This window comes from Ctenopharyngodon idella, chromosome 5 (genome assembly GCF_019924925.1).
Source record: "Ctenopharyngodon idella isolate HZGC_01 chromosome 5, HZGC01, whole genome shotgun sequence".
Classification (NCBI taxonomy): Eukaryota; Metazoa; Chordata; class Actinopteri; order Cypriniformes; family Xenocyprididae; genus Ctenopharyngodon; species Ctenopharyngodon idella.
Window position 1 is genome coordinate 42052131 of NC_067224.1, and position 14267 is coordinate 42066397.

The 14267-nt window shown below is 37.8% G+C and overlaps 1 protein-coding gene across 1 annotated transcript; it reads left to right on the forward strand.

Annotated features, from left to right (window-relative positions):
- Positions 1-10932, forward strand: LOC127513485 (RNA 3'-terminal phosphate cyclase-like protein). The gene is made up of 9 exons (XM_051895277.1): positions 1-185; positions 838-909; positions 1291-1466; positions 3929-4003; positions 4163-4287; positions 4411-4536; positions 4755-4911; positions 9444-9547; positions 10590-10932. The coding sequence occupies exons 1-9, from the start codon at positions 71-73 to the stop codon at positions 10741-10743; spliced, it is 1104 nt and encodes a 367-aa protein (XP_051751237.1). The 5' UTR covers positions 1-70; the 3' UTR covers positions 10744-10932.
- Positions 10933-14267: the final 3335 nt, after the last annotated feature.

Sequence of the window (14267 nt, forward strand, 5' to 3'; positions counted from 1 at the left end):
TTGCTTGTCCCTCGCGGGCTCTCGTCCGTGTTGAGTCCAGGCTGTGCTGCAGAAACACGTGTGTAACATCATGGAGTTTGAGGGCTGCAGCTGCTTCAGACAGAGGCTCGTTTTATCCACACTGAGCGGGAAACGAGTGAAAATACGAAACATCAGATCTAAAGATGACAATCCCGGCCTGCGAGGTGCGTCAAATATCATAAACTCATCATACGTGACATGTGACGTAGTACGAAACCAGTCAGTCAGCTCCAATAACATCAGTCTTCATCATCATTAAACCGTCTGTAAATGTATTTTATGAATCGTCTTATCATTATCTGTTGGCATATTGTACTTCTAAGACGTCAAATTCAAATTATGATTCTCTCTGATGCAGATTTTTTCTTTATGATTAATTAATTTGTCATTTATTTTAGATTAATATTCTTCATTTATGTTCTAAGTATTTTTTTTTATTATTATGAACACATTTTGAATGAAAACTTTTAATTTTTATTGCTTCAAAGCGTTATTATTTTCTATATTGTACATTTATTGTAAGTGATATGATTTTCTTCCCGATTATTTGACACTTTTTTTGAGTAGTTAATATTTACATAATTACCTTCACCATCCACTACAACTCATCAGTGTAAAAACAGTTATATTTTAATGTTGTAAAGACACACATAAGCCAGTTTATGTTTGTTTACGTCAGGCATTGACATCAGCAGCAAATGAAACATGACTTTTCCCATCAGATTTATACTGTTTTATTGTTTTTAAATCAAAAATATTTTTATTATGACAAAGATATTTGTTAGTGTTTCACTGAAACGTGTTTCTGTGGGTCAGAATTTGAAGCGAGCTTCATCCGGCTCCTCGACAAGGTGACCAACGGCACAAGAATCGAAATCAACCAAACCGGTGAGTTTTATGTTGATTATTTTCCTCATATTCTCCATTGTTGCAGCTCCTCTCTTCCCAGTCTGTCAGTAACGCTCTGTTTAGTTCCTGTCTCTATGAAGCCCCTCCCACAATGTGCTCTGATTGGTCGGCTGGAGCAGTGTGTTGTGATTGGTGTTTGGGAAATGTCCCGCCCCTTACCAATAACCGCCAGTTTCAACACACTACTAACTAACTCAACCAGGCCCCGCCCCTTTATTCTGCGCATGAATTATTTAAATGAGGAATATTGTGAAGAAAACTGGAGGCGTTTCAGGGAGTTCAGAGACACTGATATAGAGAAGAACTCCCGCTGGAGGGACTTTGTGACTCACTGTTAACATCGACTCCGTGTTCTCGCAGGAACGGTGTTGTTCTACCAGCCGGGGCTGCTGTACGGCGGATCCGTGGAGCACGAGTGTCACGTCCAGCGCTCTGTGGGTTATTATCTGGAGGCTCTGCTGATGTTGGCCCCGTTCATGAAGAACCCGCTGAGAGCCGTGCTGAAGGGCGTCACCAACGACCCCACGGACCCGTCGGTGAGTGTCTTTATGGGGTCGACCAATGGATCATTTTTGCCAGTTCAGAGTGTCCACGGATGCTTAAAAAGTCTTAATTCATAATGTGAAAATAGAGCTTTAATTACCATTAAAATGTCTTAAATCCACTTTTCAAAGTCGAAATGACAGTATAGATTTTGATTTCATTTTTACTCATTGCTCTTTGGATTTGTAAAATCGGTGTAATGCGAAAACATGAATTAAGACTATTTGTTTCCCCAAATAAAGATTTATTTTTATTTAGAGCGGCACGATTAATTGTTAAAAGATGGTGATCTTGATTCAAACACCCAAATGACAGATTAAACCTCTGACAAGTCCAATCACACCAATTCAGATCCGTGTTCTGATCCAGAGAGAGCAGTTGTAAGATATTAAACAGCTTCTTTTCAACCACACAGTTTCATTATTTCTGTGTTACAGTAATTCAGATGATCACAGAAGTACTGGGGTAAAAGTTTATAGTTCAGATATAAACACTGATGTCTACAGTAGTGATCAAAATAGAGTAAATTGCCTTTTGAAAGTAACTTGATGCTTCAAATAAAGATTGTATCAATTACATTGTTACACCAGTAGGTGGAGACAAGTGACTGTTGAAAATGTATTTGTCGTTGAATCATTCATTCAAAAGATTCGTTCAAAAACGCTGATTCATCCAGTAAAGTCTTTATGAGTGAGTCATTGAATCATTCACTCAATCCGATATAAAAAATGTGATATATATTTTTAAACAGACTAACATTCTGTCAGAACCTCTAGTGAATCACATTATTTTGTTTAGTTGTTCAGAATCATAATCTCTATTTGTTTTGATAATTTATCCAGAATTGTGCAGCTCTAATATTATTATATATTTTCATTCCAGTATTAATAATACAAAATAGGTTATTTATATTTTTATATTTTCACAGAGAAATGTCCATTGTTCATTCGTATATGGTTATATATATTATATGGCGACAGATACAGTATATTCGTATATATCTGCTGAACACGAGAAGATATTTTGAAGAATGTAGGTAACCAAACAGTTTCTGGTCCACATTGACTTCCATAGTGTGAAGAAAAAAACTAATAAAATACTAGGGCTGGATATTGACACACATTTCAAAGTTTGATTTGATTTCGATTCACAAGCTCGCAATTCGATTCATTATCGATTATTTTGGATATATATAAGGAACAGTACTTGGCAAATTTTCTCAAGTAAAAAAACTAACGCTGTAAACTATAAATGGGAATCAGTTCTACATTACTGTAATATTGAAGGTTAAAATTAACTGATTTGTTTACAAACGCTTAAATTAGTGGAAGTTAAGGAAGTTTTTATAATAAAAAAGTTAAAATACTAACTTTGCAATTATGTAATTATACTTCTACTCCAATTCGAAATGCATTATTTAAATGGTGGCTGTTATAAAAACTTGATGGATTTATTCAAACATGCATTAAATATTGAAGGACATTATAAATTCTAATGAAAGTGTAATATGGTGCATATTTAGCAAAATGCTCCTCTAGAGTTCAGTTTTCTAGCTGACTAACGAGTTTATAGTCACCGAATATGTTTTTCTGAGGTAAATGTGACGTTGCGTGACATTGTTTACAAGCTGTTTTATTGACGTCTTTCGTGGTTGAAACACTGATTGAGCGATTCCATGAGACCGGATACGGATTTTGGTAAGTTGTACTGTATCTTTCAACATACCTTTGGGTGTTCATTCATGTTTATTTCGCGCTGTAACTGGTGTTAAAGCGGAGGAGAGGATCAGTTCACGTGTGCTTCGCGTTGCCGCCTCTCTTGATCTGACGCTTCAGCCATCTGTCACGCCACATTAAACAGTGCCAAAACAGTGTTTTTTTTTAATAATAAATTGGACAGAATTTGAAATCTGTGTGATTTATTTCCTTGTTTGTCTGTTAACATCAGCCTTGTTAATGTGAAAATGCTTCGATCGCTTGCTTCACGAGACAAAGTCCAGCAGAGAATCCTGTGCCAGTGTGTGTTTATAGTTTGACAAACTTCCACACTTTCTAAATAAACTTTCTGAAGTATTTATGTGCACAAGAAACACACGAGCGAGGTCAATCATGTGCATATAAAGTCATGTAAAGTTCAAAAACGTTAAAGTCTGAAAAATATCAGTTCTTGCACATTTATATATTTCATGACAGTATTTATTAGTGTTATTGTTTTTATGTTTTATTTTATATTTTTATTTTATTTGATATATTTTTTATTTATTTTATTTTTCATTTTATATATTTTTATTTTTTTTAGTTTTTCTGTCTTATTGTTAATTTTGTTAAACTTTTCAGCGCTAATTTAAATTTTTGTTCATATTACTGATTTTAAAAACTATCAGCCAGATTTTCTTATCGTCATCGATTAAAATGACCTCTGATACTGTAATAACTGCATGTTCTCTGTCCTTCAGGTGGATCTTCTGAAGATCACTGCCATTCCTCTGATGAAGACGTTTGGGATTGATGGAGATAGTCTGGAAATAAAGGTGTGTCACTGTGTCCAAACAAAACCCTTTTTAAAACTCCATTAAGTTTGGCCACCTCTGTTTTGGATCGATTCCCAGGGAATCATGAACTGATAAAGCGGATACATTGATAAAAGCATGTGATAAATGCATAAATGTAAGTTGTTCTCATGATTGTAGGTGGTGAAGCGTGGCATGGCTCCTGGAGGAGGAGGTGAGGTGCACTTCACCTGTCCCGTCCGCCGCTCCATGAAACCCGTGCAGCTCACAGAACCGGGAAAAATCAAGAGGATCCGAGGAACAGCGTATCCTTCCATTGAGACACATAATCACACCGGTTACCATCAAATCTCATCATGAATTAAAGCAGTGACACGTAGTGTTCAGGTGTTTCTTTAGTGCCGGTTGGTCCTTAATCAGTGTGTCAGATTCTCTGTGCGAGTGTCTCCTCAGATGGCCAACAGAATCGTGGACGCCGCCCGGAGCATCTTAAACAAATTCATCCCAGATATTTACATCTACACGGACCACATGAAGGGACTGAACTCTGGGAAGTACGTTCAGGCACTCGCTGCTGATGCAGTGCTTAAAACACAATTGCGTTTATTCTACAACAACAATCTGTTCAAATGTGTTCTTGAGTACCTCTGGACGTGCTCGAAAGTGGACAAGCTCAAAACTTGTGATCCGATTGACGGAAACACATCTTAATATCAGGTGGAAACAGCCTCAGTGTCTCCCGTTATCCTTATGTAATCTGTTTCCTCTGAAGGTCTCCAGGGTTTGGCCTGACGCTGGTGGCCGAGACGGTGAACGGCACGTTTCTCGGAGCAGAGGTCGTGTCGCCGCCGCAGGGTCAGGGAGATCAGGTGCTGCCGGAGGAGCTGGGCAGAAACTGTGCCAAACTACTGCTGGAGGAGATCTATAGAGTGAGGATCACACACACTCTCACACACTCGCATACACACTTACACACACTCTCACTCAAACACACACACACACACACACTCAATCTCACACACTCGAGGCTTTATTGTAAAGTGTTAGCAGACATTTCTTACTTTAACTTGCAGCATCAATACTCTTTTTGTTTGATTGGCAGATTGAGACGTGACATCATTAACTGATTTGTGGGCGGGGATACACTTTTGTTTAGCCAATGGCAGATGAGTCTGTGTTTGAAACTCTTTTAGACTTTACATGAAAGTTGTAAGATCTGATCATTACTCTTTCAAGTGTTTTCTATTGGATAGTCTGGGAAAAGTTGAAGATTCCTGCGCTGAAGAGTCTTGAAATCAAAGCACAAGTTGTTTGACCCAGGTGCAGAGGCATGCTGGGAAATAGATGCGTGTCCGTTTCATATTATTTCTTGTATGTTTGAGAACACACACTCTTGAGACGGTGGGCCGCAGCGATTACAGCAGCTCCTCTAAAGGGGATTACAGCAGTCTAACAGTAATCCATCGTGCGTCTGTAACTCTCTGTACTGACACCAGATAAACACTCGTGATACGCTCCCTTCATAGTGCGCACACAGGTAAGACAATCGGCACTAGTGTCTCTGGCTGTGAGGAATGAGTTGAGTTCAAATCAGCTGATTCTGTGTTTTTATACTGAATACTGGCTGTTTTTAGAGCTGTTAATATTTGAAGGCGCTGACAGATCTCACACAACAGCCACCAAAACACTCTGTGTGTGTGTGTGTGTGTGTGTGTGTGTGTGTGTGTGTTTGTGTTGAGGTTAATCAGTAGCCGGTGGTCAGTCTCTGTAGTAAACAGCCCTTGAATGCAGACTAGTTCAGACAGGCGTCTGGTTGGAAAAACTGGAAAACTTGAAGTGAGTTAGTTTACCCTCTCTTTTTATAAATTAAAAATGTAGATTTTTGTGTTTAAATGGGAAAAGATGTTTAGTGTCTGTGATTGTTCAGCATGTTTTTAATGCAATTCTGTCAATACGTTCTTTTTTTATATTCAGTATCGTGCGAATATAAGAAAATAATTAACCTGATTTATGATGTCGCAGTTCTTTCTGCTAAACTTGTTTTTCCTATTTCTTGGATTTTGCACAAGAAATGCATAACTAAATAGCAAGTTAGTAATAAAAAATAAAGAGAACTTGCTAGTATTATTATTTTATTGTTTCATATATTTCATATATATATATTTATATTTGTATAGATTGTATATATAAATATATCTCAGGGCTGGCAAAAATTATTTTCTGTTTATCACATTTAAAATATTTAACACAATTAAATTAAAAAGCAAAAAATAAAAATATATGTATTTTTTTTTTAAAGCTAATTAAAAAAAGATGTCTCTCAGTTATTAGTGGTTCAACGTATATCAGAAGTCACGGTTTGGATCATATTATGGTTTTTGAGTCACGGATTGGATCACCTTTTGGATCAGCAAAAAAAAAATTATAAATGGGCGGGGGGTAATGTAACTTTATTTTCATTTATTTCTTAAAGAACACTTTAAGTACTTTGATACCACAGTAATAATCTAGCTTTTAATAATTAAACATTATTAAAGAAGTGAACAGTCAGTAATAAAATAAGAACAAATACAGTAGTGTTCAGGTACAGAAATGTATTCACTAAATGTATTATTAAACTATATTTATTAAATGTAAAATTAAATATAGATTAATCTTTGTTAAAGCTGTGTTTTGTTGTTTGATTGACAATGACAGACAGCTGCTGTCACTTTTAAGAGCGAATGAACGGATCCATTATAATGATACGCATCCGATTTCTTTCTCAACTGTTTGTTGAATTGAGACACAACCGACTGTGTTTTCGAGAATACTTGCTGATACTTGCAAAAAGACGCGAAAGAGGAACGCATCTCTCTCTGTGTGGCTGCGCATGATTAAGTTCTCTCTCACCTCTTCTTGCGCTTGAATGGTTTAAAATTGCTTGAATGTGTAAATTGTCACGAAAAAAAACACATGATAAACTTTCCAGAAGAGGGCGGAGCTTTAACAGCTCAACAACAACAAAGCTGGAGAATCTCACGCAGCCAAAATGAGGATTGTCAGTAACGGTGTTCAGCCTTACATTGTTCAAACCGGAGTCGACACTGATGGAGAGACTCAGGAAGAAGTTACAACTTTTAGACGTTTCTGAATGGTTAGTGGATAAATTTATGTAGTTGCTGTGGAGTTGATTCAACTCATCCACTAGCATGTGCCGTCATGTTAATCTTTTGTGTTGAATTGACCCTCGTTTGTGAAGCAGTCCGGCGTAAAATGACGGCATGACAACAACACTCTACTACAACAACTCTTCCTCTTCTCTAAAGCAGCCCAACATGGCCCCGCCCCCTTTGTTGCGTGTTCTCGGGGGCGGGGTTTATGTAAATTTTAGGGTTAGTCCACGAATCACATGTGCCGAACCGTGGTGCCCGGTCCGTTCAGATCATTTCACCCCCAGAAATTGAGAAAAATCATAGAATTACAGAAAAATTTGCAAATTATATATTAATTTTTTTATTTATTTTAATTTATTTATTTATTTATTTATTTTTTATATGAATACTAGCAGTGTTTTTTGCTGTGATGTTGGGGGTGGGGCGGCAGACAGGTGAAACCTGTTTGAAAACAGTCATTATTTTCACAATCAGAAACGTCACCTTTCAGTTTTAAATGGCTTTTTATTACGACAAAACATGTAGTTTGGATGTGAATCAGGTTTGAGTTTGAACTGGTTTGTTGTTTTTGTCTGCAACCATGGTGGTGCAGGAATCATGGGAGTGTTTTACTACAGTGGTTCGTCCATTTGATACCCAAACCTGTCAACAACACAATAGCGTAATTTTGCGTTTGGATTTCGGATCAAACCTGTATGAACTGTCATGATTCAGTGTTGCAGTTTTCAGCACTCATAGACGTTTTTGTGTGTTTTTGAGAATGAGTCGGTTATTTTCTGAATGACGCATGCGGCTGTTTATATTGAGCGTGTTTTGGCAGAGCTTTCCGGTCACTGACACGCTCGTGTCCTTGTTTGTGTCAGTCTGTACGAGAGTATCGACCGCTCCACCTGTATGAATCTCATGAAGAGCTGTCAGGAATGGGTCATATTTCACTGCAAACAGAAAGAAATGAACAATTTTTTTGCATGAAGAAGAGAATTTTACAACCATTAATATTTTTATGCATCTTGACCGTGTTTTCATGAAAATTAAACTCATTTGACTTCAGCATTTATGAATCTTTGTTAATGTAAGTTCATAAAAATCCAGCTGTTAGTTCATGTGAGTTAATGTAGTTAACAGATGTTAACACAGACTCTTATACTGTGATGTTTGTGCTGAAATATGATCTGGTCCCTGCATGATAACCACAGACGCTCCTTCTGCAGATCTCATGTCTTGTAAACATGTGGCCGGTTGTTATGCGAGTTTGACAAAGACGTTCAGTGTGCGGCCGGATAATTACATTTGACAATTTGTGCACCAGCAGCTGGTAAATATGACAGGAATATCACGTGAAGAGCGTTCGGGTCTCGGAGAGGTCTCTGGAGACGCTCCTGGACTGAATGTTTGGGACTTTTCCACCTCCGTCATGATACACTGAGCTGTGAACGAAAAAGGAATATTAGACCATACGATCGAGCCGTTTGTCAGGACGTGAATGTCTCTGAATTCTGGACGTGTTCGGGTAGATGTGTCATTTCTTGGTGAGGATTGACTTCTTGTTTAAAGTTGTTTTACGCTTCAGTTTATAATTCTCAAGTTTCGTAATGTCAGTAAACACTTCTGTCTCTTTAAATGAAGACTTCTCATTCAGTTAAACACTAACATGAACTAACATTAACAAAGATTAATATATACTGTATCAAATGCATTGCTCATTGTTAGTTAATGCATTTAGTTTTTCCAGTCAGAGCCATGGAGGATTATGAGTAAGTTTACTATGGTATTACCATCTGATTGCATCATTTAGTGAATGTGACCATATTAATGATTTATGTTTGTGTATGGATCAAGCTATAAATATGTATTTTTGTGTTTAATGTGGTGATTCAATCAGTCTGATCAGATGTTCTGGAATAAATTCAACAATTCGACTCAAAGAAGCTTTTCTGTCTCAGACTGAGTTGCAGATGTTTGGATCCGTGTTTGAGGAACATTTGCCTAAATATCCAACCTTCTCCCAGCGATCCGTGCCATCAGCATTAAACAGAAGTTGCGCTCGTCTTTTCTTCCGCATATCGAGTGAAACGCTTCTCAAACAAGAACAAATGTAGGGCGGGGCTTGATTTTGTCTGTGAGGAATTGATTGGATGGTTGTGGTTTGCTATTGGTGGATCTCATGTGAGTGACAGGTTGCCCCGCCCTCGTCATCAGAGAAGAGATCCTGCAAGAGTTTAGTTTTTTAATGAATGGTTTTAGTTAACCATAATAACCCTGCCTTGACCTCTTGATTCTGACCTTCTTCTTTCTTTATTTTCCAGGGCGGCTGTGTGGATTCAACCAATCAGAGCTTGGCTCTCTTGTACATGACGTTAGGCCAACAGGACGTCTCTAAAACTCTGTTAGGACCGCTCTCGCCCTACACGTAAGCATGCACACATGACCCAGTGAATGGAAGCAAATGAAGCCAACAGGGTTTTCCAGGGAAACATAATCAAAAGTACAAAAATAATCAAATGTCATTTAAAAAAGACTTGCAGCTTTTCCAAGTGATGCAGAAAGACTGGTATCTTTACTTTTACTAACAACTTGGTAACAATTTGACATTCCAAATGGTAATATTCCTTTTCTGCATTACATCTGTGTCCGGATCCAGCTGTTTTCTCTCCGCGGTGATGAATTCCTGCCGTCCATCCCTCATGAATTGTCCATTTTCAGTTATCATGGTACCGGTGCTGTGTGCCTGTCAAGTACAGTACTATGATAACTGAAGATTGACAATGCCAACCCATTTCACCTCCAGTGGATCAGCTCTCCGTATGTGTGTGGAGGAGATTTATGTTAAAAAATGGATTAAGTGCCTCTATTATGCTATTTTAAAGGTTCCTAATGTTGTTTTTGAGTCTCCTACAACAGATTCACTTTCATCCAAGGTCAAAAACACTTTAATGTTCTCATAATATCCACTGCAGCATCAGCTCTTTTCTCTCAGCGTCTGAAACGCTTCATTCGAAGATTATATTTCAATAATTTAACAACACATTCACATGTTCATGGTTATTACCTTATAACTAAAACCATAAACAAAAAACATTAATAAACAAATAAACACATTTAATACCAGCTAGTTGCCAAACCAGCATTTCTCATTTCATTAGTTTAATGTGATGTACTAAAATAACTAAAACTAAAACTGCTAAAAATGACAAACACACAACAGAATTATTAACTTTAACTGAAATTAAATTGCAAATGGAAAATATTTTTTTTAAAAATATGAATAAAAACTACAATAGTATCTCTACACTAAAATAACACTAGTTCATGGCTCTCTGATGTTGGTTTGGTCACATGACATGCAGGTAAACATGTTTTTTTGGGCATGTACTATGGTAATGACAGTCAGCAGGTGCTCTTTGTTCTTGTTGAATTCCCTCCATCTTCTAACTGGACGTTTTCCACCGTAGGATCGAGTTCCTGAGACACATCCGAGACTTCTTTCAGATCATGTTCAAGATCGAACCACAGAAGCCTGGAGAAGACGAATGCAAAGGAGGAGAGAAGATCCTGATGACGTGCGTCGGAGCCGGTTACAGCAACATCAGCAAATCCATCAAATAAAGACTCAACATCTCAACAGGACTCGTTAGACTCAATGTTTATAGTCTTTTTATATTTTGCCATGGAATGATGACATTCCCAAGTTCTTTCATGAAAAAATGTCTTGCTTTTGTACCACTCTGAGAGGCATTTTTGTGCTTCACAAAGCATTTTCAAATTGAAGTTGGAGTAATAAACCTGTGTGCCGTTTCTGTGCTGATCTCTGCGTTTCTCCGGCGTTTGATAATCCACATGTCGTTCTGCATTTCTGCACCTTTTAACTCCGTCCCAAAGAGGATTATTTAGTCCCTCGCATCTTATCTTTCTCCATTCCAGAATCCCATTTCCGGATGTCACAGCGGTGCAGTTTAATAAGGTAGTGTGCCGAACTACAACGACAGGGACGTTTGCAGGAGGCACAACATACAACTGCTATTGAAGACTTCATGACATCAGAATGAGTTTGAGTTCGTGGCAGTAGTTTTGAGGTCATCTGCACCAGTTATTGTAGTTAAAGGATTAGTTCGCTTCAGAATTCGAATTTCTTTGATAATTTTCTCACGTCCATGTTATCCAAGATGTTCATGTCTTTCTTCAGTGGAAAAGAAATGAAGGTTTCTGAGGAAAACATTCCAGGATTTTTCTCCATATAGTGGACTTCACTGGGGTTCAACGGGTTGAAGGTCCAAATGTCAGTTTCAGTGCAGCTTCAAAGAGCTCTACATGATCCCAGACGAGGAATAAGAGTCTTATCTAGAGAAACCATCGGACATTTTATAAAAAAAATAAACATTTATATACTTTTTAACCACAAATGCTCGTCTTGCACTGCTCTGTGATGCTCCACGCATTACGTAATCATGTTGGAAAGGGTAGGCAGAAGTACCGATCCAAAGTGAACGTCAAAGACTAAGTCAAACGGCCTTTACAAAAAAAGGTAAAACAATGATGTCGGACGATTTTGAAGTTGGAGGAGAAAATGAGATGGAGTTTTTCGCCCTACCACGGTACTTCCGCCTACATGACGCATGACCTTTCCAACATGATTACGTAATTTGTGGCGCATCACAGAGCAGTGCAAGACGAGCATTTGTGGTTAAAAAGTATATAAATGTTTATTTTTTTTATAAAATGTCCGATGGTTTCTCTAGATAAGACTCTTATTCCTCGTCTGGGATCATGTAGAGCTCTTTGAAGCTGCACTGAAACTGACATTTGGACCTTCAACCCGTTGAACCCCAGTGAAGTCCACTATATGGAGAAAAATCCTGGAATGTTTTCCTCAAAAACCTTCATTTCTTTTCCTCTGAAGAAAGAATTCTCCAGTTCCATTCAGTGATTTGAGATGAATTGAACAAATGCTTATACAATGTTCAGGATAAAATGCCGAAAGAGCCGTTCTGTACTGTAATGTCACAGTGTCATGCAAAGAACAGGGATTCATTTACATAGTCAGATCTATATAGTCTAGAGTCTCAAATATACTTTATAATCAAACGATCATAACAGTGTAATTTTAATGACCTCATCTGTCGACGGTGAATCTCAGAGCTGGTTCAAACATATCCACATCACTATGATCAGAACTGCTGTTTTCTCACCACTGTCGTTTTTTATTTTTGTTGTGTTTATTTTTTATTGAGAGGAAAGCGTTAACAGTATATCGCTGCAAAAGTACTTCTAGTTTCTAATATCCTGAGCTGAACTCTATAGAAGACTGAAGAGAAGAGTGTATCATCATAGATCTGGAGAGGTTATGGATGGAGGAATGATCTCTGATCTCCAAACTCATCAGGCTTTATAGGTGAAGACTCAGCTGCTATCTTTGCAAAAGGAGGTTGCAAAAAGTATTGAATGAAAGGGTGCCATTAAAGGCACAATATGTAAGATTTTGGATTAAAATATCCAAAAACCACTAGAACAGTGTTATATATTTTGTTGACTTGTGTACTTATATTATCCCAGATGTTTCCGATTGTTTAAATCCAGAGAAATAAGCCATTTTAACCACGTGTGTCACTTATCAATGACATCATACTCGCGTTATCCTCAGTTTCCGGTTTTATTTTGTAAAAACCATGGAGACACCAAAGACGCTTTAATATATTATGTGTTTTATTAGACAGGTGAGCAACTGTTTGTATACATTCATCGACAGAAAACTAATCGTGTTATATATATAACACAGTAAGTCTTACTGTTTAAATCTCATTTTCTTGATTTACCGTGAGTACCATGTTTTACCATGTCTAATATCGATCTAGTTTACTGCAGTGTGAAACAAGTGTCTCATAGCAGCCGCCGAGCGAACGCTCAGAGTAACATTATAACTTTCAACACTCAAATATATCTAATATGATAAACAGCGCTGCTTGACCGGAAGAAGCGGAAGCAGTGACTGCGGCATAATAAAAGTCCCACTGCTCTTGAGTCATGTGTCACGCTCGTCTCTCGTTAGCAATCACTCCAGCGGCCTCGTTTCACTCCAACACCCTGCTTCATACTACAGTAACGTTAATAAATCTTTAATACATTAGCGTGAAGACAACACCTCCCATGATTCCGCGAAATCAAGGCGTCATCAAGCTACGCCTTTGTTTTGAATAAGTGACCTCTAGTGGCGAAAATTACATAGTATGCCTTTAATTGTGGCTAAGGCGTATTAGAGAAAAACATTTATTTCATAAAGAGATTTTCCCCCACATTCATTAGTTTTACTTCAATGAAAGGTTAGATTTTTTTGAATGTTTTAAATAAAAGATCAAAAGAATAAATGATGCAGATTTATTTTCACAGCCGCCTTTGTTCATATTTATTGCCAATAATTCTGACCATGACTCTGTGTGTGTGTGTGTGTGTGTGTGTGTATACAGTGCCCTCCGCTAACACTGGCACCCTTGGTAAATATGAGCAAAGGCGGCTGTGAAAATAAATCTGCATTGTTTATACTTTTGATCTTTCATTCAAAAAATTCACTAAATTCTAACCTTTCATTGAAGTAAAACAATTGAAAATGTGGGAAAAGGCTCATTATGAAATAAATGTTTTTCTCTAGTTCATGTTGGCCACAATTATTGGCACCCAATTATTGCAATGTCCTTTTCTCAAGATAACAGCTCTGAGTCTTCTCCTATAATGCCTGATGAGTTTGGAGAACACCTGACAAGAGATCAGAGACCATTCCTTCATGCAGAATCTCTCCAGATCCTTCAGATTCCAGCTCCATGCTGGTGCTTCTTCTCTTCAGTTCACTCATTTTCTTTAGGGTTCAGGTCAGGGGACGGGGATGGTCATGGCAGAAGCTTCATTTTGTGCTCAGTAACACATTTTTGTGTTGTTTTGATGTTTGTTTTGGATCATTGTCCTGATGGAAGATCCAATCACAGCCCATTATTGGATTTCTAGCAGAAGCGGTCAGGTTTTGATTTTTATCTTAGTATTTGATAGAATCCATGATGCCATGTATCTGAACAAGATGTCCAGGAGCTCCAGCAGAAAAATAGGCCCACAACATTAAAGATCCAGCAGTATATTTAACCGTGGGC

Coding starts and splice junctions, on each gene's coding strand:
- LOC127513485 (XM_051895277.1), top strand. CDS start 71: ATGGAGTTTGAGGGCTGCAGCTGCTTCAGACAGAGGCTCGTTTTATCC. Junction 910..1,290: donor AATCGAAATCAACCAAACCG/GTGAGTTTTATG, acceptor GTGTTCTCGCAG/GAACGGTGTTGTTCTACCAG. Junction 4,537..4,754: donor AAGGGACTGAACTCTGGGAA/GTACGTTCAGGC, acceptor TTTCCTCTGAAG/GTCTCCAGGGTTTGGCCTGA.